The sequence below is a fragment of the Cyanidioschyzon merolae genome, chromosome 18, assembly GCF_000091205.1.
Source record: "Cyanidioschyzon merolae strain 10D DNA, chromosome 18, complete genome".
NCBI lineage: Eukaryota > Rhodophyta > Bangiophyceae > Cyanidiales > Cyanidiaceae > Cyanidioschyzon > Cyanidioschyzon merolae.
This window is the reverse complement of record NC_010144.1, coordinates 882,748-905,833: the sequence shown is the minus strand read 5'-3', so window position 1 is coordinate 905,833 and position 23,086 is coordinate 882,748. Positions and strand designations below refer to the sequence as shown.

At 55.7% G+C, this 23,086-nt stretch overlaps 8 protein-coding genes and 1 non-coding gene across 9 annotated transcripts, besides 5 other annotated features; 5 read left to right on the top strand and 4 right to left on the bottom strand.

Moving 5' to 3' along the window:
* Positions 1-720: part of a sequence feature (repetitive element) that runs on past the window's edge.
* Positions 721-760: 40 nt separating this feature from the next.
* CYME_CMR375C (hypothetical protein) lies at positions 761-4,393 on the top strand (the record flags this gene model as incomplete). The annotated part of the gene is made up of 1 exon (XM_005538547.1): positions 761-4,393. One exon carries the CDS (start codon positions 761-763, stop codon positions 4,391-4,393), a length of 3,633 nt encoding a protein of 1,210 aa, XP_005538604.1.
* A 211-nt stretch (positions 4,394-4,604) lies between these two features.
* CYME_CMR374C (similar to RNA helicase with DEAD motif) lies at positions 4,605-6,449 on the bottom strand (the record flags this gene model as incomplete). Its single annotated transcript, XM_005538546.1, has 1 exon — positions 4,605-6,449. The coding sequence occupies one exon, from the start codon at positions 6,447-6,449 to the stop codon at positions 4,605-4,607; it is 1,845 nt and encodes a 614-aa protein (XP_005538603.1).
* Positions 6,450-8,087: 1,638 nt separating this feature from the next.
* On the top strand, positions 8,088-8,861 carry CYME_CMR373C (2,3-dihydro-2,3-dihydroxybenzoate dehydrogenase; the record flags this gene model as incomplete). The annotated part of the gene is made up of 1 exon (XM_005538545.1): positions 8,088-8,861. One exon carries the CDS (start codon positions 8,088-8,090, stop codon positions 8,859-8,861), a length of 774 nt encoding a protein of 257 aa, XP_005538602.1.
* Positions 8,862-10,243: 1,382 nt separating this feature from the next.
* On the bottom strand, positions 10,244-11,317 carry CYME_CMR372C (hypothetical protein, conserved; the record flags this gene model as incomplete). The annotated part of the gene is made up of 1 exon (XM_005538544.1): positions 10,244-11,317. The coding sequence occupies one exon, from the start codon at positions 11,315-11,317 to the stop codon at positions 10,244-10,246; it is 1,074 nt and encodes a 357-aa protein (XP_005538601.1).
* An 86-nt stretch (positions 11,318-11,403) lies between these two features.
* Positions 11,404-11,866: a sequence feature (possible transcribed region).
* A 240-nt stretch (positions 11,867-12,106) lies between these two features.
* On the bottom strand, positions 12,107-13,459 carry CYME_CMR371C (similar to rRNA processing protein 7; the record flags this gene model as incomplete). Its single annotated transcript, XM_005538543.1, has 1 exon — positions 12,107-13,459. The coding sequence occupies one exon, from the start codon at positions 13,457-13,459 to the stop codon at positions 12,107-12,109; it is 1,353 nt and encodes a 450-aa protein (XP_005538600.1).
* Positions 13,392-14,672, top strand: CYME_CMR370C (probable sodium-dependent transporter; the record flags this gene model as incomplete). The annotated part of the gene is made up of 1 exon (XM_005538542.1): positions 13,392-14,672. The coding sequence occupies one exon, from the start codon at positions 13,392-13,394 to the stop codon at positions 14,670-14,672; it is 1,281 nt and encodes a 426-aa protein (XP_005538599.1).
* Positions 14,673-16,341: 1,669 nt separating this feature from the next.
* Positions 16,342-16,576: a sequence feature (possible transcribed region).
* A 671-nt stretch (positions 16,577-17,247) lies between these two features.
* CYME_CMR368C (unknown amidotransferase) lies at positions 17,248-17,913 on the bottom strand (the record flags this gene model as incomplete). Its single annotated transcript, XM_005538541.1, has 1 exon — positions 17,248-17,913. The coding sequence occupies one exon, from the start codon at positions 17,911-17,913 to the stop codon at positions 17,248-17,250; it is 666 nt and encodes a 221-aa protein (XP_005538598.1).
* Positions 17,914-18,227: 314 nt separating this feature from the next.
* On the top strand, positions 18,228-19,861 carry CYME_CMR367T. Its single transcript, XR_002461633.1, has one exon. It is a non-coding gene; the product is annotated as a hypothetical transcript (transcript).
* Positions 19,862-19,971: 110 nt separating this feature from the next.
* On the top strand, positions 19,972-21,888 carry CYME_CMR366C (hypothetical protein, conserved; the record flags this gene model as incomplete). Its single annotated transcript, XM_005538540.1, has 1 exon — positions 19,972-21,888. One exon carries the CDS (start codon positions 19,972-19,974, stop codon positions 21,886-21,888), a length of 1,917 nt encoding a protein of 638 aa, XP_005538597.1.
* Positions 20,975-22,585: a sequence feature (possible transcribed region).
* Positions 22,100-23,086: part of a sequence feature (possible transcribed region) that runs on past the window's edge.

The window sequence follows — 23,086 nt, the reverse complement described above, 5'->3', positions numbered from 1 at the left end:
GTGTTCCTCATTGGGATGCACTGTGGGAGGAGTATACAAATCCCAGTTGGGCTCTTTTGCGAATGAATTTATATTGCGGTAAGCGGCGGGCGTTCGCGAACTTTTTCAATCAACTGAGCGCCCTCAAAGAGGATCAAAGTCGGAGGCTCGTAGTAGCATACAGAGCAGGGCGCTGGAAGATCCAAAAAGGGACTACTCCAGCTCCAAAGACAAGAACGTACTAGGAGTGCGCACGGCGTTTTGTCACGATACCTGTTGATGAGTTTCGAACGTCTTATCCACACCATGAACCGGGATGCACACTTCAGGGGGTCGAGATGGAACAGTGCCAGAGGAGCCCTGAGGATATGAAATGGTACGGACCGCTGACGGAAGAGCAAATGGAAATGAGAGCGAAAGTTCGTGGACTACTTGCACTAATAAGTACAACCAGTGATGGCAAGAAACGTATGGAATTCGTGAACCGAGACTTTAACGCCGCTATCAATGTAAGGAAATAGGCGGTGCTGGAGAATAGACCTCCAGAGCTGATACGAGAGAATTTTATTGGAAAACCTCTCAAAGTAGAACTATATGAGAAAAAGTTTGAAGAAGTGGTGGGTGGCCGGTCCAAAAAGACGGAGAGGCGTCTGCACCTCAGTTGGAGACTTCTTGTCTAGGGCAGGTCACTCGCCACTACTATACACGCCCGGTGACAACGTTTCTCTTTCGAAAGGCGTTGTTGGTGCGTGCTGTGCCGACTTGATTATGCTACCTTTTGATGGAATCTCTTCACGAACGGCCCCGTGAAACCGGTGAGCACGTTGGTTCGTGGAACTCCGAAAAAACACGCCACTCCCGGGGGCTCCGGGTCGGTCGCTCGTTCTCAGCAGAGCAGCTTCACATTGCGGGACGCCCGTTCGAACCTCTGGCGAAAGAGTTACGTTTGTTAGGATCCGTTGGCGGTTCAGGCAGCTCCACGGTAGGCACTGGCTCGTTTTCGCACTGTAATTCTGAGTACGAGAGCACTTGCCGCGCTTACAATGCACGGCAAAACCAGTCCCGAGCGACAGCGGCTGCCGTCGTTCCCGAACGGCCTCGCCACAGTGACACGACCGAGGACGGCAACCGACAAGCAGCAAGTTCGGAGAGAGGCACGAAAAAGCTGTCTTTTCGTCAGCTCAAGTCGTTGCACGTCTCCTTGAGCACGGTGGAACGTGCCGTTGCCGCTGCCGGCGCCAAGGAGTCCAACGAAAAAGCGTCCGAGCTCAAAGTCATTGAAAGCGTTACACCGTCGAGTTTGCTGCAGGAGGCTCTAATGCGTGCATCTCGACGACGAGCTGATGGCAAAATGATAATCAATTTGAGCGCCCTTACCGAAGCCATTGATGAGTTAGGTCGAGCAACCGAGCAGCTGGACTGTTACACGGCTCATCTCTACCAAGCGCAGGCTTTGGGAAGTAATCGCTACGTCCGACTGCGGGCCGGCCCGGAAGCTGTTGCGCAGCGAACGCTCGCACTGGATTTGGTGTCGGACGCTTTGTCGAAAGCACTCGGGACGCTTTCTGAAAACTCGAACCTTATTCGTCGCTCAAGAAAAGAACTGCACGTATCAGAAGAGCTATTCGAACGCAAAGTAAGCAAGCGTTCATTTCTGCGTTCGGTTGTACAGAGTCTTGAAACTATTCGACGGATGCAGCAGCTCTTAGACGAAGTGCGAGATGCGCTGCGTCTGCATCAGTATGATGAAGCGAATCGTCTTTGCAAGTCATTCGATCTGCTGTATCGTTCGAGCCTTCTCCGTAGAGAACTTGGATCTGTCGTTCGAAAGGGAAGAATATTTAGAGATTTCTCAGACGTGTTCATGGACCTTGCCGCTCGATCGCTTCAGTGCATGTTCGAGCAGGTGCAGGGTCTCTGTTGCAAGTTCGATGCGGAAGTATTCCAGGCCGTCTGGAACGCCTATGAGAATCTCGGCGCTGAGTTGGTCCTAGCCGAGCGTTTCGCATATGCCTTGGAGCATGTGCTTGCCGAGATTCGTGCAAGGGCGCTCGAATGCGCACAATGGAGGCAAGCCTCCGGTGCGACTTTAAACGAGTTATCCAAAAGAGAGGCTGCGGTGGCGTCGCCGTTGCTTGCGAGCTTTACGAACGTATGGCAGGCTGCAGGCGCCCATGCCAACGCGTTGGCACCACGGACGCCAAAATCGCAACATGTGCCAAGCAACACCGCTCCATCTGGTGGGGAACTGGCCTCGAGACCACGGAATCCGTGGGAGTTTCTAGACTGCTGGGCTGGATTTCTCTCAGCAATCTGTTACCCAGTGCGACAGCTTTTCGAACACCCCAGGATCAGCAAACGATTTCGAAGCATCGTTTGGGAGGCACTGCAAGCTCGACTCGACGCGGACTGCGATTTCATGGCGAATCAGCTTGTCGCTGAACACGATACCTATCCTGTAGTGACGCTGGCGGAGCTTTGGCGCTCCCAACTGGTGCTGCACGCTCTGGAGACACAGTGGATATCCATTGCAGCCGATGATCACTTCCCGGAAGACGCTGATGGACGCGCCGCTGGTATCTATAGCTTCGATGCGACTGCACCAAGGAAGCATTCAATGGTTACTGCAAGCCCGAACGGCTCGGTAGTGCGCACATCGAGTTTGGAGCTGAATGCAGAACGCCTCCTGCGTGGTACTCGACAGAGGAAGCAGCGCACGTTGCCGCTCGCTACGATCCACGAGAATATCGTGAAGCCTCTCCTCAAGAGTTATATTGATCTGTTCAAACGTGATATTGAGTCGCGCTTCATGGAGATATTTGCGACTCCCAATGACTGGCAAGCAATCAGCGTTCAGTCGCTGGGAAATACTGACACGCGCAACCAGATGCAGCTCGATCAGAATCGCTTTGTACCGGAGACTTGGCGTTCTTACTGGGAGACGATTCGCGCCTGGTATGCAGTACCAGATGCGGATCCGGATTCGTGCCTCGTGGTGAAGGTGCTTACCCACGAGCTAGCCTCTTTGCGCGTTGAAGATCTCCTGTCTATTATCTGGGAGCGCTTGCATCGTGATGAGGGTTATTCTATACCCGACGACTATACATTTACGGGCGCATCGGTATTTGGGATCGAATGCATTGGCACGCTCGCATCGATGCTGTATGCACCATCTGAATATGCAAATGTTGCCCCAGCTGGTCTATTTGCGGAAGCGATTCAGCAAATCGCACTTTTTGCGATGTACCTGCTCGGTGTCGTCTACGCGCCGTGCTTCATGGCAACGGGTATTCTAGGCGGTAGTCTCGTTCAACTGGAAAAGTATGAAAGCTTGCGGCCAGCACTGAGTGCGTACCAGCGAGCACTTTTGGCACACTTTCTACATGAACCGGGATCCAGTGCAGCGTCGTCAACAGCGCTCCAACGACCGCGGTCGGAACTCAATTTGAGCAAGTTTTGTTGCGCTGTGGAGTCGGCCTGGACCATAGGACAGGTCGCTGCGCTGACTCTGGAGACAGCGGCCACCTTTCAGGAACAAACACAGGTTGCATACCGACCGGAAAGCCGATGGCGAAACGCGTTTGTCGCCGAGGCTCTTGGTAGAGCGAACCAGCTACGTGGCCTCGCCGATGCGCTGCAACTGGCATTGTACCGTTCCCTGGCACCGGCGCTCGTGGATACCGCAGAGATCACGCGCAACGTCGTTCAACAGTTGAAACAGAAAAAGGCACCCTGGTGGCAGTCTATTACCCAGGGACAGAGCCCGGTCTCACCGTCGGCAGAAGGCGCTGTGCATGAAACGCTTGGAGAAGCCTCTGCAGGCGGGAATGAGGATGCGGTCTCCGTTTCGCGGGCTAGTCCATATGTAGCCCAGATAACGGCTCGTTTGCGCATGCTGCACGAATCCCGAGGACTACCGGCGCATGCCGAGGAGCCATTGTGGCGCGCCTGCGTTTTTGGCGTACTTGTTGCCGTTCAGGACGGCATCGCACAGATTCCCGTCACCAGTGTAGACATTCAATGCGTGAGCCAGGCGCTGGTAGATGCCAAGACCCTTATCGGTAATCTGGAAGAAGTGCTGGGTTTCCATCCGCTCCCGTACGCAAGTGAGCTCTGTCAGTTCATCCAGCTCCATCTGGCACCGCTACCGCGGATTCTCCAGTGGATCGCGACCCATCGTGAGACGCTGTCGCGGGCCACCATGCGCGGACTCGTTCGCCACGGTGTGCGACTGAGCATTGACGACGAGAACGCATCCAAGACGTTCTCCGATGAGGCCATAGAGCGCCTGCTGACGGAAGCAGCTGCCGAGGTCCCAGAGACGGCGGCGCGCACGAGTCCACAAGTCACCTCGGAGGACGCCACGGACGGCATGCAAGTGTCCGTTACGGTGCTCCGTCTAGATGCACTGTAAGCGTCGAACGGGATAGGTTCAGCGTTCATCTATTATGACGCCGCTGCCTTGGGTATTCGTCGACGGCTTATGCATGAGAATTACGGTTCCGCTCCAGTTGCGCGTAGGGCAACGGTTATCGCATGGCGCTTCTCGTGTGCCTCGTTGAAGAGGAAACGCCACATTGACGGCGTCGTGCCCAAACGGATATTAACTCTAGTATGCTGCGCTGTCAGCTCTGGGAAGTTTGGGTCCAATCCGTGAAATCGATGCGGAAGCGATTGCTATAGCGCTGAAGCACGAATCGTTCCCCAGGGACGATTATCGAGATCGCGCGACCCCGCCGACCGAGTCTTCCCGTGCGTCCTACTCGATGGGCATACTGCTCTGCGGTCTCGGGTAAGTCAAAGTTGATCACATGACTCGTTTCGGGTATGTCCAAACCGCGTGACGCCAGATCGGTGGAGAAAAGCGCTCGGACCTCGCCGCAGCGAAAGCGCTCCAGAGCGAGTCGTCGGCGTCGCAGCGGAAGCGCTGTCGACAACACTGCAACTTCGGATTCCGTAAAAAGACCCTGTACATGGATATAGTTCGCAATCTGGTCAAGATTTCGTGATTCACTGCAAAAAATGATGACCTGGGTAAGCGAAGGGCGTTCCCTTTCGAGAAGGAAAGCAAGCGCTTTCAACTTTTTTCGCGATTCGGTGCAGATGACATAAAAATGTTCGATTCGTTCGGGTAGTTGTGCGACGCCTGGAGCGTTCGTGCGCTGCAACGCCAACTCCAGGCCGTTCGGTGAAGCGGGCGTTTCCTCTGCGTTGGCCCGGAGAGTCGCGGCATGGACGGCTTGCACCTGCGGTGCGGCGTCCATGGGACTCGACTTTGTTGCGAGGATTTTGATGTCGCCATCCATCCATCCCTGCTGGCGTGCATAGTCCATGAAATGTCGATACTGGGGGATCGTTGCCGAAACGAACACTGTGGTGCGCCGTCCCTCGATCCTCGACATGCAGTACACGTTCAGGAGCGCGTGAAGGCTTGCCCGGTAGGCGGGCTCCCCGACGCTCACATCAACCTCGTCTATAACGGCCATGCGGACGGAGTGCAGACGGAGCTTGTTGGATCTCGCAAGAGCCTCAATGCGGTCCGCGATGCCGATGAGGATTCTCGGCGGTGCGTTCCGAAAGAAGCGACGTTGTCGATCGACACTAGCCTCGTTGAGTGCAATGCCTATAAGGAAACGGTCGCGCCGTGGCACTGACGACGATGCAGGTGCTGTCGTGGCTAGGTATCCCACAGCAAGACGGCGAGCAACGCGATATACCTGCACAGCGAGTTCCGGAGTAGGGACAATCACGAGGCCTTGCACTGCTGAACGGGTAGGCTTCACGGTGGCCAGCAGCGGAATGAGGTATGCCAGAGTCTTGCCGGAGCCGGTTTCTCCGAAAACGACAGCGTCCCTGGCGCGCTCTTCGCCTTGTGCTGACTCGTCTGTACCCAGAAAATGGTCCAATGCTGCTTTCTGGATAGGCGTATAACGGTGAAAACCGACCGACTCGAGGCGGGTGAGGAGCCACGCAGGCAGGCGCGAAGCGTAGCGCTCGCGAAAACTCCCCGACTCACGCTGCTCGCCCGGCGTTGCAGTTATAGCAGGTGTCTCTCTACAGCTGTCTCCAAATTTGTCGAAAGCGTCACCCGACAGCTCGAGTCGAAGCACGGTATGCACGCGGCAACGTCGACGTTCCAACGGAACTCGTTGAGAGAAACGACTCGCGTTCCGAGTATACTCAGGATGTGGTGACACAAACCCCCGACAAGGTCGCGGACGCGCCTTTGAAAACGTGACTGGAGCTTGAAGAAAGGTCATTCTTCGACGCGGAATATGCCTAACCAGAGCTCGACGTGTCCAGTGTGTGAGCGCAAGCGAGCAGTCGAGTACTACTCGGCACACGCCACCAGTGTCAGATGGGAAAAGGCATATGCTACCGATGGCGCTGCGGCTCTTTTTTTCGGTTTTCTTGCGAACTTTTTCTTTTGATGAACAGGCTCTAATTTCAAAGTGCAGCAACACGAGCATTCGGATCCATACCTAGTTCTAGGATGCGGGGGCGTCTTTTCCGAGTGATATATTCGAAGAATACTTGCGGATGGAATTCGTTGCGTTGCTGGAGTCAAAATGATTCGCGGAGTGTCATCGAAGATGCGTTCGTAAAATATCCGATATCATTAAGCAATGGATATGTACGAGCCTCCAGTGTGCTCCTGTGCTGATGTGCAGCATCCCCGTACCGTACACTCTTCAAGATCCCTGTCTGGGTATTTCATGGAGAATCGCGGGCGCTGTGATTCCGGTCGATTGATGGACAATGATAGATACTCGACGTCGCCTGCGCACGACTGCCACAAAAGATCTTATCGCAAGTTCAGTGCAACGCTCGCGTCCAATAGTCGATTCCGTTCGAAAAGCAAATCCTCCTGTCTCGATAGCGATCGACGAAGCGGGACGCTGCACCAAGGTGACGCCCCTGACGGGATACGTCCCGAGACGATCCCGTCTCTCCAGGCTGCATAGACAAGTATCTTGGACCGGGACTCGAGTCATCGGAGGTACCGCTGCCGGTGGATCGAGCGTCACTGCTCGGCACAAGCGAGGAGCGTACACGGATCAACGTATCGCGACTTGACCTGTTGCCAGGGCTCCTCTTTCGGTGCTCGGTTCGTCACGTACAACATCGCGTTCCACGAATCATCGATCGAAAGGGAGAGCGTTCGCTCGCACGTGTATCGGTCGGATTACGTGCCGCTGGGATCGCAAAGAACAAGCGCGTGATCACAGTGTACGGCAATGCCGGCGGTTACGGACGAGGGCATCGACGGTATCCTTGGGTACTCGTCGAGGGCATGCAGCGCTCGATGATGCACGTATTCGTGCGCCACTGGGCGGCTCTCGGAGGAGGAGTAGAGAGCGTGCTGGGCACCGGACGGCACCAGACCACAGCCAGGTATCGACGATGCCAGGAGCACAGCGCGGCTCTATACGAAGAAGATGAAAATAGCAAGCGAGGCTTCGGTCGGAGCTTTCGCCTGTCTTTGGAATACGTCGACAGCCGCAGTGGGAACAGCGAAATCGGGTCTTGAACAAACTGCCATCAACATCCATTGACTGCCGACAATCGAGTTTGAGACGAGCAAGCTCAGCGGCTCATTTAAAACGGAACACAAGCGAGGATACGGAAATAGTCGGAGACAAAGGCTGGATATGGTGATGTTGACGGCAGCAGGAAGAAACCCGTCTTTTTTTGTGTACATCCGAGCAGCAAGTCAATCGACCTGCCCCACTGCATGTTCTGCTGATATAAGTGGTACCTAGAATCGATGCATGGAACTGGACGCCGTGTCAACCGCACGCACGCACGCACGCACGCACGCACGCACGCACGCACGCACGCACGCACGCACGCACGCACGCACGCATCGATGTCGAGGCGCATGCATCTCGCCGCAGCGATCGGTAACGCGGTGACCCCGGGCTGTATGAGCGTCTCTGCGAGCAGAACGCTTGCGTGAGGTTGTGCGTGTTCACTGGGTATCAGGCGCCGTGCAAACGCATCAACCAAGCTCAGCGCTTTGTCAAGTGTGAGTGTTGAGAAATCGTAGTCACAGCAGGTGCCTTTTGTGCTTGAATTAACCAAGTGATCTAACCCGTTTCCCCTCTATGTACCTCGAGAAGTACCGTCTAGATGGACGTGTAGCAGTCATAACCGGCGGTGGCCAAGGTATTGGACTTTGCTGTGCAGAGGCGCTGGGTGAAGCTGGCGCCAAAGTCGTCCTTGCCGAGCTCGTTCCCGAGCGAATTGACCAAGCGCTCAAGTACCTGCAGAGTCGGGGCATTTTGGCGTCAGGCGTGCAGGTCGACGTCACAGACCCGGCCGCAGTTGAGACGGCTGCGGAGCGCATTCAGAAAGAGCACGGTCAAATCGATATTCTCGTGAATAATGCTGGCATTAACATCATGGGACAGGCGACCGAACATATGACCGATGAGCACTGGCACCGTCACATGAAGGTCAATGTCGATGGCGTTTTTTATTGTTGTCGAAGTTTTGGGCGTCGCATGCTTGAACGAGGACAAGGGTGTATCGTGAATATCGGATCCATGTCCGGAGAGATTGCCAACCGTCCGCAGTTGCAGACCGCTTACAACGTGACCAAAGCGGCCGTACATCATCTGACGAGGTCCCTGGCTGCTGAATGGGCGACCCGCGGGGTCCGCGTCAATGCCGTCGCCCCGACGTATATCGAGACGCCGCTGATTCGCCAACAGCTAAGCGATGATTCCTTTTACAAGATATGGATTGATATGACGCCAACACATCGGGTAGGTCGTCCCGAAGAGGTAGCGTCCGTGGTTCTGTTCCTCGCATCCGATGCCTCCAGTCTAATGACTGGCGCGATTGTCCTGGCGGATGCAGGGTATACGTGTTGGTAAACCGCAAGGGTGAAGATTGGCTTGCAGAACGCTCCATCACCTGAGAAGACCTGGGCCCGTGCATCCCGCAAGGACGCACAACTACCGGTATCCGCGGGCGCCCGGCACCATTGTGACGACACAGCGAGCACCTGGGCCCGCGCTTCCCGCAATGACGCAACACTAAGCTCATGAGCGGGTGCCCGGCATCACCTGGGCGCCCATTCGTGGCGAAATCCGTGCATCACGAGGGTGCACAGGTCGCGCCTTTCGGTGGCGCCCAAGCAGGCGTATCCGCGGCTGCTGCATGCGCTCGTCCTACCGGTCCGCTTCTTGCACAAGACGTCCGTCCTGGCGTTTCTCGGTGCCAGGGGACTAGCCCTGCGCAGTTGACACTGTATGCGGCAACGCAGACGCTGTGGACCCAGCTCATCCGAGTGTTCCTGCTCCTAGAGACACCTCTCGGGCACGACGCCAAAACAAGAGTGTCGCGTTTCTGACCCGGGAATCGATCCCAATGACAAGTACATTTGCCATGAACCCAGGCATCCTCTGTGCCTGTTTTGCTGCACCAGCACCACCCCGCCAGTCGTGCGTACGCTGCAAAGAATCATAGCTCGGCGCAAGCAACATTGGACGCCGCGGTGAAGCGCGACCAAAGAGACGCCTCTCATTCGTTTCTGAAAGGAATCGTTTCTGCTGATGCTTCCTCCTGGAAACGTCAATGCGTCTCAAGCGTTGTTGCCGCAGCCACGCAATCTTCACGCACGCAGTGCGCGATACCGACGTTCATCGCGCGCAAGCTCCTGCGCGCCCTCGAGGCCGTTCACATCATCACTGCCTGAGAGTTCGGGTCCAGGGCCTCAGCGGTGCCTGCTCAGGCCGCCCACAGATACTGTATCCTTTTTAGTCCACCAATGAACCGGATTCAATGTAGACCTATTGGAGCGCGCTTGAACTGACCATGGCCATGCAGGTCACTCATGGGGTCCGTGCGCATCGGCACGCACGTCGCTGTCGAAGCGGGGTCAAAAAACGAAACGAGCACAATATGTACATTACTGGACATCATCCGGGAAACGCGCACGTGAATACCTCATCCAAACCGTGAAGGTTTGCACTGCGACGACGCAGTTCCATGCGGATCCGATTGCGCAGACCCCACCTCGTCGAAACCGGTGTCTCTCCAGGGTGCTTGTCTGCACAGAGACACTGGGTTTTTTCCGTCAGATGCTTCATATCTAGCATCTTTTCCCACAGGCATCCTCTACGTAGTATTTGAATCTGTGGTGCGATCCGTCATCAACGGAACTGCAGTGCACGTTTTCCCTCGGATGCTTCATAGCAAGCATCTTTTCTCACAGGCATCCTCTACGTATTTGAGCGTGTGGTGCGATCCGTCATCAACGGAACTGCAGTGCACGTTCCTGGCGAACCGCGGCGTGCCGTCCGTGACCACGTCGCGAGGCTTGTCCTCGGAGCGCTGCAGACTCGACTTGCGTTTCTGCTGCTCGCTGCCGCGGCATCGACCGTGGATCACGAGCGCCAGATGATGTAGGCGCAGTGCTGGTCATCGCCGATGACGCTGCAGCACGTCCGCGTTGGCGCTGCGACCAGACGCGGTTCCGAAATGGACTGGATTGCCGTCCCTGGAGGCTGCTGCTGCCGCTGCTGCGGAGGAGCGGCGTCTGGGTGACTTGGCGTCGCCGCCGGCTCCGCGCCCGAGCTTCCTCGTCATCGTCCGAGAACTCCAGGTCGGAGCTGTGGAGCTCTTCACCGAATTCGTCACATGCGTCACAGCCACGTTTCGCATTCTTTTCAAGCTCAAGCGGCCTGAGAAGTTCCTCCACGTAGTAAACCGCGCATCCTACCCGTATTTTACTGCACAGCGCTGTATCCCGTGCATCTACGCGCAGGATATACATTGGGCGTTGCACCGATCCGAACACCTCGAACACGAAACCCAGCGGCTGGCGATCCTCGAAACAAAATAGTGAGTCCTCGCCCAGACTCGCCCTGACTTGGGGCGCGAGTTCCAGTGCGCTCTGCACGACCACCAGCCCGTCGATGAACGCTAGAATCGACCCAACGGACTTGAGCGAGTGATCGGGGCGTATCAAGCTCGAATCGGGAGCCACTGGCGGGTCCAGCTCCGAGTACAGAACCTCGTGCGGCGTTCGCGGAAGCGTCCGTGTTTCGCGAGACTCCCCGACGCCAGCACTAGAATCAGCATCTGACTCGCAGTCGCCGTTCTCCGAAAGCGGCCTTTGGTCGAGCCTCGCAACGACATCGGTGTGCGCATCGTCGTGCAAGTCACGAAGCTCCGTTGCGGTCGATGAAGTTGACGACAACGACGATGATGAACTAGAAAAGCACGCTTCGTTGCCCTTTGCTTCTTCTTTGTGTGTATTAATGTCACTCGAATCCAATAAAGTAAGCGACGCTAACGCCTGCGATACCGGTTGTTTTGTAAACATCTCCACAAGCAGCAGCAGCCGCAGCGTAAAGTCCTTACCCGACGCTGGACGCAGGTCGTTGGTCGCGGGCCTCGGGCATCTCGCTCGCGGCTCTTGTTCGGCGTTTACGCACGCGCGACGCTGTCATCGTGCAGAGCTAGCCTGGGAAACTCCGATTTCGTACCTCAAAGCAGGCTTCACCACGATCTTCTGTTGAACATGTTAGGTCTCGTGCGTGCGGCTCGGGCAATGCGTCCCGTCCGTAACTCAGGGCTGGTTACGAGCGGACGACAGCAGCGTTGGCACTCAGGCCACACGCCCTGGAGTGAGGTTAAAAACAAGACCGACTTTGCATCGTATTGTGAGTGTCAGAAAGCAGCGATTGTCCTAGGTTCCTGGCTAGTTATCGGGCTGGGAGCGCGTGCGCTGATGAAGCGAGGCAAGAGCACACCGAGCGCTTCCGAAGAGCCGCCTTCGCCGGGTGCTGCTTCGGAGCCGGCCGCGCTCTAGATTACTGCGCAGCACGTGGAAAACATGCCGTCGCTCTGATCGCGTTCTTTCGGACTTTTCTTTTATGGACACTGCAGCGTCAATGACACAAAAGCGGTGCTGGCTCCCGCTCGCGGCTGCCGGTTCGTGACAGAGGCGCTTCACCGGGCCCGTTGCGTGAGCGGCAGTGCACTCGCCTGGGGCACTGACCACGCGGTGCGACGAGCAGCATGCTGCCTGCCCGCAAGCGATCCAGCACTATCCCTATATATATATATCGTGTGTTTGGTTGATGATACAGCGAACCACGGACCTTGTCGATCAACTCAAGAAGGTTTGTCGGGTTGCTCGCAGGCTGTGCAAGCGGTGTCGGTCGCGCTCAAACTGCGCCCGCAACTCGGCGAGCTCTCGCTTCTTCAGCTCATCCCGTTGGAATCGATAAAACCCGACCGGGGCAGCTTTCGTTTCCGATACATTTTCGATCACTGACTCGCCTCGCGAGTTCTGCGGAGCACCTGCATATAGCGGGTTCGCATTACCAGAACGAGAGCGCTTGTCGTCGTTGTTCACGTGCTGCTGTTTGTGCGTCCGCGGAACTACCAGCGTAAAGCCATCCTCGTCGACCAAGCATCGTTTCCGCTCCTGATCTCGCTGTATCTTACGTACTTGTTGCTCATATGCTGCCATGATGCGATCGCACGTTGCCTCGAGGCCGCGGATATCCGCAAGGTGGTCATGTTTGAATCGCAACCAGGCCCAGTGGGGGAAACTATTGACCTCCAGCGCGCCTCGCAGCTGAACCGGAAGAAACTGTTTCAGCTTGGGAATCGTCCGGCGCGATAAAGCGGATAGCTTAAGCTCGTCTGGTGAGTTCAGAGTCCGCTGTGCATCCTCTGGGCTCTCGAAACACACATACCCACGAACGACCGCTGGCTCTCCGACCGCACTATTTGGCCGTATGCGAAACGCCTTCTCTTTCTCGAGGACGTTCTCCGTCTTAAACTTTGTCTCTGCGCTATCGCTGTGCTCAATAAAGGCCCAACGCACTGGGCCCGCACTCGAGCAGGCCTCTTCCAGGTCCTCTCGCCGCGTTCCCATCGGCAAGTTCCAGAATACCAGCACCAAACGCAGTAGCTCCGTCACGGACTGCCCGTTGCAGGCGTCAGCTATCGCATGGCTCCCGTCGTGTTGTCGCTTTTGGGTCGAAGCACCACACAGCTGAGCGTTGTGCGTCGCAGCGGTGTCCTCTTCGAGCAGTGCCGTCGGCAGTCGTCCCTGTGTCAGGCATCGCCAGACAAAGCTGCTCACGTGCTCTGGCCTGGTCGGCCGCCCATAGAACAAGCATCGCCAAGCCGTCACTTGTCCTTCAACAGACTTCTCCAACGGAACTTGAACCACGTTCCATTCCCAGTCCATGTTGGTACTGTTCTGCAAGCAGCCGAGCGCCCACTGTTGTAGACTGCAACTCGAGCGCGGCAGCCACATATCGCATCCACGTATCCGCAATGGCAATATCCACAGAAGCGCAGCTCGGCAGCTTCTGCTGAGCGGCTCACGAGACGCCTCTAGGACCTTGCTAGGACGAGTCTTTAGATCTGGGGTTTGCATGGTCTCACACAAGGTCTGTCGTGGTTCCTGGCGAGGCACCGGCGGCTGCTGTTTCGTCTTGTGCATCAAGACGGCTGTACTGCAGACGACAGCGGAGCATAGCTGTCGACGAAGTCGCGCTGCTTCGTACCTGCAGCCAGCAACTGATTCAAGTAAGCGCTGGCGGACGCAGCGGCTTTGCGGACTTGGGCGGGATGACTGCTGTAGAGGTGGGGGTTTCAGCAGCTGGCGAACACTGGGGCAGCACGCGTACCGGCAAGCGCCTTGTCCAGGGCGTGAAAGACCCCCAGTTATGCGAGAGACCACTCAGGGCCGGCACCTGAGGATGACCTCGCGATCGGAACGCGTTCTCGGCCTGTTGACGAACCTCTTTCCACTGTACGTGATTCTGGGGTCCATCACCGCGGCAACCTGCCCCAGCGTTTTCGCTTTCTTCAAACGCGAGTACATATCTCCTACGTTGTCGGTCATCATGTTGGCAATGGGTTTGACATTATCTGTCGATGATTTTGTCGCAGTTTTGCGTGTTCCTGATGTAGTGCTCTGGGGCGCGCTCGCGCAATACTCCATCATGCCGCTGCTCGGCTGGATGCTTTCCCGGCACCTGGGGCTACCAACACCGTACGCCGTTGGTATGCTGCTGGTGTCGTCTTGCCCAGGAGGCACCGCGTCGAACCTGGTCTGTTACCTGGCAGGAGCTAACGTGGCGCTTAGCGTCCTCATGACGGCAACGACGACGCAAGCGGCCGTAATCCTCACACCGCTCCTCATGAAAGTGATGGCAGGAACCATGATGCCTGTTGATGCCTGTGGTATGTTCTTGTCTATGGTCCAGGTCGTGTTCCTACCGTTGGCAGTGGGCATGCTTTTGAATGCGATACCCCGAACGAGAGCTGTCATCCAGCGGCTATTGCCTTGGTTTCCACTAGTCTCTGTGGCTGGCGTTGTGCTCATCAATGCCTCCATCATTTCAGGAAGCGTGGATGCGATTCGCACCGGTGGTTTGCGACTTTTCTTCGCACTCTTACTCCTACATGGCCTTGGACTCGTTCTTGGATACGTCGTATCATTTCTGCGTTTCCGGGATAAGCAAATCAATCGAGCGGTTGCGATTGAGGTGTGCATGCAGAACTCGGGTCTGGGGGCAGCGCTCGCCCAGGCACATTTCGCAGACCCCCAGGTTGCAGTGCCCGCAGCGATCTCCGCTTCCATGCACTCCGTCATCGGGAGTGTGGCGGCAGGTATCTGGCGCTGGCTTGATAGTCAGCGTCAACGGTAGCCTCCATGTTGATGCCATGACTGTTCCACGTATGTTCTGCATGCAGGCAGCAATGGAATGTGTGGTATCGCATCATCGTGCACGCTCTGCTTTTGCACCTGTCTCGGATTGAAATGGATCACAGAGCTGCTCATTCTGTTCCTGCGCTGAGGCTTCTTTCCGAACTGGTTCTAGACATAGAGGACCTCGACATTCGAAGTGCAGCAACACGAGCATTCGGATCGATACCTAGTTCTAGGATGCGGGGGCGTCTTTTCCGAGTGATATATTCGAAGAATACTTGCGGATGGAATTCGTTGCGTTGCTGGAGTCAAAATGATTCGCGGAGTGTCATCGAAGATGCGTTCGTAAAAGATCCGATATCATTAAGCAATGGATATGTACGAGCCTCCAGTGTGCTCCTGTGCTGATGTGCAGCATCCCCGTACCGTACACTCTTCAAGATCCCTGTCTGGGTATCTCATGGAGAATCGCGGGCGCTGTGATTCCGGTCGATTGATGGACAATGATAGATACTCGACGTCGCCTGCGCACGACTGCCTCACAAGATCTTATCGCAAGTTCAGTGCAACGCTCGCGTCCAATAGCCGATTCCGTTCGAAAAGCAAATCCTCCTGTCTCGATCGCGATCGACGAAGCGGGACGCTGCACCGAGGTGACGCCCCCGACGGGATACGTCCCGAGACGATCCCGTCTCTCCAGGCTGCATAGACAAGTATCTTGGACCGGGACTCGAGTCATCGGAGGTACCGCTGCCGGTGGATCGAGCGTCACTGCTCTGCACAAGCGAGGAGCGTACACGGATCAACGTATCGCGACTTGACCTGTTGCCAGGGCTCCTCTTTCGGTGCTCGGTTCGTCACGTACAACATCGCGTTCCACGAATCATCGATCGAAAGGGAGAGCGTTCGCTCGCACGTGTATCGGTCGGATTACGTGCCGCTGGGATCGCAAAGAACAAGCACGTGATCACAGTGTACGGCAATGCCGGCGGTTACGGACGAGGGCATCGACGGTATCCTTGGGTACTCGTCGAGGGCATGCAGCGCTCGATGATGCAAGTATTCGTGCGCCACTGGGCGGCTCTCGGAGGAGGAGTAGGGAGCGTGCTGGGCACCAGACGGCACCAGACCACAGCCAGGTATCGACGATGCCAGGAGCACAGCGCGGCTCTATACGAAGAAGATGAAAATAGCAAGCGAGGCTTCGGTCGGAGCTTTCGCCTGTCTTTGGAATACGTCGACAGCCGCAGTGGGAACAGCGAAATCGGGTCTTGAACAAACTGCCATCAACATCCATTGACTGCCGACAATCGAGTTTGAGACGAGCAAGCTCAGCGGCTCATTTAAAACGGAACACAAGCGAGGATACGGAAATAGTCGGAGACAAAGTCTGGATATGGTGATGTTGACGGCAGCAGGAAGAAACCCGTCTTTTTTTGTGTACATCCGAGCAGCAAGTCAATCGACCTGCCCCACTCCATGTTCTGCTGATATAAATGGACGGCGCTATACACGTTAAAGAAATCGCGTCATCCTCTCAGCTCCGATATGAGCGCGGCTGGCGACGTACTGCACCGGATCCCGAGCACCAGCTGCTGCTCCTGGGCTGCAGGGAGCAGGACCCATACGAAAGGGTAGCGCGAATCCCGGGATGTATACGGCACTGTACATTCAGAAGACGTAACGCTCGCAGTACCATACATCGCACCGTCTCGATATCCCCTGCGCAAATGCGTGAAACGCAACTGTGCATTCTCTGGGATATTTGCTAGCGTACTTGCTGCAGGCGTATCGGTCGAGTATTCTTGTGCGAAATTCACAGCCCCAATAGCGCATCTGTGCATTTTAAGCATTCAGTGACGTACTTGATGCAGGAGTATCGTTCAGCTTTCTTGAATGACACGTCGGCGTCTGAGACACACACTCACATTAGATCTCTAACGGGATCATAGCATCGTCGGGGAAGAATCCATGCGACATCTCGCAGGCAACCAAGCGTTGCTGACTCCTATGCACAGCTGTCTAGGCACTGCCATAGGCTCCAGGGACGCGAACACTATCGGCAAGGTTAGCGTTCGTTATCCGAGACGATAATCAAGATAAAACAGTTCTATAGAAAGGCACGACACTCACAGATATTTTGCTGCAGATTTGGCTGTACACTCAGCCGTCGGAGATGATGCGATTACGAGGGTGGAGCAGCAGGTGCCGATCCGACCCTAAAGCGAGTGCGCCTTGCTCCAGCACTTCGTGGTTGGAGGCCAATTTTCGGGCCGAATGGATCGTGAAAGCTCTCCACTCAGCATGTATCCTTCCATGCTGCGTTGCGAGCATCACAGGTCTAACATGCCAGCGCATCCACGAGCCCCATAAGCAGGCTACGCTGCTCGCCGGGCACGGGATGACAAACGCTCGATCAGCTTCACACCGAGACGGAAGTGTCCAAAAATCCGAGCGATCCTAGACTTGCGTGTTGAGGCCTCAGCACAAACGTGCATACGGATGTCGAATTCTGTGCAGTTGTCGCCATGAACGCTCCGGTCCGGGATAGAGCAGGGCCGAAGCCGCGGCGCTCAGTTCAGGCGCCTTTCCACGGCTATGTTCTGTTTCACGATCTCGATAAATCTGCGATGGATACGTGTATCGCCCGTCAATTCAGGGTGAAAAGTGCACGCTAGTATGTGATCCTGCTGAACGACTATCGGAGTGTCCCGGAACGACGCAAGCACCTGCACCCGCGCCGAATCCAGAACTCGGGTAATGACCGGCGCCCGGATCAAGACCGCTCGCAGAGGCTCTTCGCCAAATACCTGCACATTTTGAACCTGGCACTCAAAGGACTCGATTTGGGGCCCGTATGCATTTCGCTCCACTTCGACTTCCAGACACCCTATTCGCGGTTGATCGTCGAACGTTCTGATCCGCCGCGCGAGGAGGATACAACCGGCGCAGGTACCAAGAACCGGCAAACAGTGAGGCGGTGCAACCGCTGTGCGAATCACATCTAGCATATCAAGCTCCACTAACAGCTTTCCGATCGTGGTGCTTTCACCGCCAGGTATAACGAGACCGTCCACGAGAATTTTTCCGTTTTCATCAAGTAGATGCCGACGCTGCCGAATTCCCTTGGTAGAAACCCCACACTTTTCCAACAAGCGCTCATGCTCAAAAAAGTCGCCCTGAAGTTCCAGGACGCCAATGACCAACTTAGGACTCTCACTTGGTACCGATGATTCCATGATGTGCCGCTGCAGCCGAGCAGCCGCCACGCGCAGCGCTGCTCACCTTCTCTACCGAACAGGTACACGATGCTACAGCGCCAGCTGCGTTACACCCGAAACCGGCACACACACTGGTTCACAATTCCTCTTCAGTGGCTTCTTCACGTCGGCAAGAAGATTCACTAGGAACTCAATACCTAAAGTGTTACGAGTTCTCGTGAAAACGAAGGATGACACTCTAGCAATAAAGCTAGTATAGCGACGGCGGATGATAGGAATTTGCGAGCGCCGTCGTTCGACGCGGTAACTCGCAGTCGGCGAATTCCCGCTGTAGAGCCTCTAGGCTTTGTGCAAAGAGTGCCCGTGTCTACTCGAGTATCAGGAGCCTCTAGGCTTGGTGCGAAGAGTGCCCGGGTCTACTCGAGTATCAGGAGCCTCTAGGCTTGGTGCGAAGAGTGCCCGGGTCTACTCGAGTAACAGGAGCCTCTAGACTTGATGCAAAGAGTGCCCGAGTCTATTCGAGTACCAGGAGCCTCTAGGCTTGGTGCAAAGAGTGCCCGAGTCTACTCGAGTACCAGGAGCCTCTAGGCTTGGTGCGAAGAGTGCCCGATTCTACTCGAGTATCACGTACCTTTAAGTTTGGTGCAAAGAGTGCCCGATTCTGTTCGAGTACCGTCATGGAAACTTTTATATAGGAGCGAAAATCGTATGTCACTTCATAGTAGAGGCGGCTGATGGTTGCGACAATGCCTTGCGGAGCTGTACTGCTGCGAGGTGTCTTTCGGAATCAAGCAAAGGCGCCGGTGGAGCGTACAGATCATGTTTCGTTCGGAACTGAATAGTGCGGTGCAGTGCTCTGAGCAAGAGCGCTTCACCTGGTGATACTGCGTGCCCCCGTTTGGTGTCGGTAACCGTAGACCGGGAGGTGCTGACTCGCCGGCACTCGAGCCAGACCTACGCGCCTGTCGTGAATGTGCATCCTCAGCCAGATAGACGCCAGCGCATCACGCAGCGTGTCCGAAGGAGCCGTGCTGCCCTGGAGCTCTCAGTGCAGTACGCGCTTGGCCATATAAGCGTATTGTTTTGCCGCGGGGCTCTCTGCGGAAAGACTCTCAGCAAAGTTGCGAACAACGTGCACAAAGCCATCGCTGGAGCACATGATCGAGCCGAACACCCTTCGGTAGCCTCATATGGCGCTCACTGGCACTTGTCGAAAGTGCCTAGTCAATGACCATATGAAGACCTTGCGGGTATGAATCGAAAGCATGTTCGTTTGCTCTGTGTTGCAGGAGCTCTTCAGGGCAACTCAGCTGCGATGCGTTCAAGGGCTGGTAACTGGTGCCTCGATGGGCGACCAGCAAGCTTCACCGCTTCTAGAGAGAGAACGCCCCCGACAGATCTTTCATGTGTTCATCGAAAATTCCGGATCTTTTGGCTTCACTCGTTGCGATATCGATGGATGAATGCCTGACACCTGCTTATGGTGAAGAGTATCTTGCACAGCACACGACAAACAACGCGGCAACAACCTCTTCACACACCCTTCTCCGTTAAACTGAAACACGTCGCACCGAGTGGACGCATCCGTGAACGTCGAGCGCCGAGACACGAGGTCTGCCGCACGGCGTCCCGAATCGCGACTTGCCTTTAGGAGCATGCCGAACAGCGCATCATCAAATAGCTGCTAAGAGGTCTAAGTTTCAAAACAAGAGCACTGACCAGCTGTCCTGGGTCGTTGCCGATGCCATACAGCGTGCTATCGCTATCACCTGTGACCAGTGACTGTTATTGCATTAGTGAGCGCGTCGACGCGTTGGCCGCACTTCTGCCCAGCATACATGCCCTATTGGGCCGTTTATAATCATAGCGATGCACAGCTCCTATGCGAGTAATCCTCGCAAGTGCTCATCTAAACTTGATGGATAAACACCAGGGGTCTGGAGCCGACTCGAATCCGCGCGCACCATTTCAAGTTGGCCTCTTCGTATATCAGCAGGCATTCCGCTGGGGAAGCACACCGCGGCCGGCCGTACTTTCACCTCGCGATCTCTAGAGCAGCGGCTCGTGCTCGAGTGCATGGAGCCCAACTCACGAGCGCCCGGTACGAGTAAAACGCTGCACAGTCACGGTGAAATCGAGAGCTCCGCTGAGCGAGTCGTTCTCAGCGAGATCGCCTCAGACGCGAGCTGTCACAAGAGAACGTACAAGAAAACAGAGCTGCGAAGAGCAATTATCCGAAGTGTTTGTCACCAATCGAAGGAGGATGGTGCTGAGGGCTTACCCTTGCAGCCGCCGGCGGGTGAACGGCTCAGTGAACAGGCGGATCGACTGCGACTTGGAATGCCCCGTAGACTGCTCATGCGTGACCGGAGCGGTAAAGCAAGTCGTGCACTGCCTACGGGATGCGAGTCAACGAGCGCTCGCTATAGAGCAGAACTAGCTGGCACGCTCGAGTCCTCGAGTGAAGCCTCAGCAGCACAGCCTGCAAAGTGGTCTCCTGCAAAGAGCTTTCAAACGATGGTTCGCCACCTTTCAGGAGGCGTCGGCGCTCGCATGGATTCGCATGGCTGTAATGTATGGCTGTTGCAGTCAGACGAAGGGCATTCGCAAGGTACATCGCTTTCACCTCAAGCGGTGGACTGCTCCAGAGAAAATCAGAGCTCTCCGATACCGCTTCCGTCTGCAAATTGTGTACAGATACCCGCAGAGGAGCCTGCGGTATGCCCGCATGAACCGACTACCTCGGATACACTTTCTGGTCCTGCGAGCGAACGCAAATCACCAATGCAAGTTGACAACTACCTTGAGACCGCACCCGGCACAGAGCGTCGTTCGAAGCGTATTCATCGGCGAAAAGAGAGCGGAGATACCGAGCAGAGAGATTTGTTTCGTTTTCCCGAACAAAACCCAGGTGCCGTTTCGATAACGCTAGGCGATTTGCGCCTTCTCCAGCCGGGTGGCTACCTCAATGATAACGTTATTGAGTTCTGGCTCAAGTTTCTGGAGCGGTACCGGATTCCACCGTATCGCATGGAACAATTGCATTTCATGTCGACATTCTTCTACAAGAAAATCACCAGCGTACCCCAGCGATCGCGTTCGGATGCGTCGCTCGCGGAGGAACTTTACGACTACATTGCGCTGCGCTGGTTCATCTCGCGAGGTGTCGATCTGTTCACGAAGAGAATGTTATTCATACCGATACACCATGAATTTCACTGGTCTGTGGCAGTGGTCTGTAATCTCGATGCATTCGCCAATGGCTGGCATTCGGAACTCGATTGCGAGTGTCGGCACAAGCCCTGCATCCTCTATCTGGACTCGATGCGATCCGCGAGTCCCGGTGGCATGACCAAATCAGTGCGCAGCTTTTTGACTACCTATGCGCGTGTGCGAGCTGCAACCATGTGCTCGACAGGCGTAGGTACAACCAGAAAGGTACGGCTCTGCAGCGCGGGTGGTACGGAGCGCTCCACTGGAGTACGATCCGCTGACTCCGAGTTTGGGAGCACGGACTCGGCTGGGCACCTTGCCATGCACCCACAGAGTGCTCATCCAGAAAAGATGACTGCTGGCGATGACTTGCGAGGTGTACGCCCCGCCGCAGCGCACGACTCGCCGGAATCGCCACTGCGAACTGTATCGACTGCCGGAGACCAGCGAGACGCCGATGAACGCAGCGGCGATTCCTTCGTGTTCGACGGCGAAAACTTGCCGCTCTTGAAACCAAAAGTACCGCTGCAGGAAAATGGCATGGATTGCGGCATCTACATGCTCATGTATATCGAGCATCTAGCCTGGTCTTCGCCAGAATCGTACCAGCTTGAGTATTTGAACGCATGCACAAGCAAATTATTCGCAGCGAGTGATGCAGACGCCTACCGACTGGTAATAGAACGCGTCATACGGGGCCTCGCGTCAGCACACGGCATCGAAAACCTCCCTGAGTACGATGTCGAGGACGTGGACTTGCTGGATGCAGAAGACGTATGAGTAAACGGCGCTTTGCGCTTTCGTTCTTGCGCGAGGCTATGCGCTTCGGTCGGCGCTGCAGGAGAGGTTCCCAGAGGCCAAACGTCCGTCGACGTGCAACGAGGACGCTCGCTAGCACCATAGCGAGCAGCAGCAGTAGTCGTCGACTGCAAGCAATGCTGCCATCGGTGGACGCTGGCTGGGCGCTAGCGCAGCCGCTAGCGTCTCTAACGGGCGCTGCGAAGTCTGCGTTGTACTCGCTTGTTCCAGACGCAAACTGTAGCTATTCTTTCGGTTTTCGTTGAGCGCACGTGAACGAGTCATTGCGGTATGGTTGTCGAAAATTAATCTAGTTTCGAGCGAGGTCAGGGCCCTAACGGAGCTGTGTTCCGAACACAGAACAATATAGTTTCTGGAGGTACGTCGCACGCTGCTACCTGGAAGCTTCCTTGCGACGCTTCCCGCTGAGCGTGTGAATAAGCACCTGAGAAAAGCCTCATCATCGTCTCAAAGCATCTAGCGTACTATACAAGCGCCGATGGAGTACCAAGGTCGCGTCAATACCTGGCAGAAACGGGTCCATGCGAAGAGCGTCGTCAGCGGGAGCCTGGTCTTGCTGCGTACACTTGAATCTTGTCAGGAAAGCGACAAGCGTTCGACACCGCCAACGGAACCGAGTTCCAAAGTTGTCGGTCAATACGGCAGTCTTGAAGTAAATGTTGCGGAGACGCAGGCACTGCTCGCTCGTTTTGCGTGTGTCAGGGAACGTGCTCAAGTGGTGCGGCTTCTGGGTGAACCTCTGCAGGTCGCAGGGTCTGCATATTTCGGGTTCTGGCTCTCCAAGCAGTCCATATGGGCGAGCGATCTACCTAAAACATTGGGGCAGGGCCACTTGTCTCCGCATGGAGTGCTGGTTGCGTTCAGTGTTGAGGCACTGCTTCTCCTCGCGTTCGTGGAAACATCAACGAAAGACGACTTGATTGACTGTATGCAGTGGATCGATACCGTAACATCGGAGGTATTTCGCTAAACACCTGTGAGTATTGCCACATAAGCGTCCGTTTTCGGTGGAGTTTCAACGGTGTCATGTCGGATTTATGGGGTAATGGCAAGACCTGCGACACCGATGTACGCATATCGATACAGAGGTGTATGTTTTTTGTGGAGTTGCTGCCGCAGCATGCGCTTTACCTGCTTGTCGCTGCAAAGCCACGTCTAC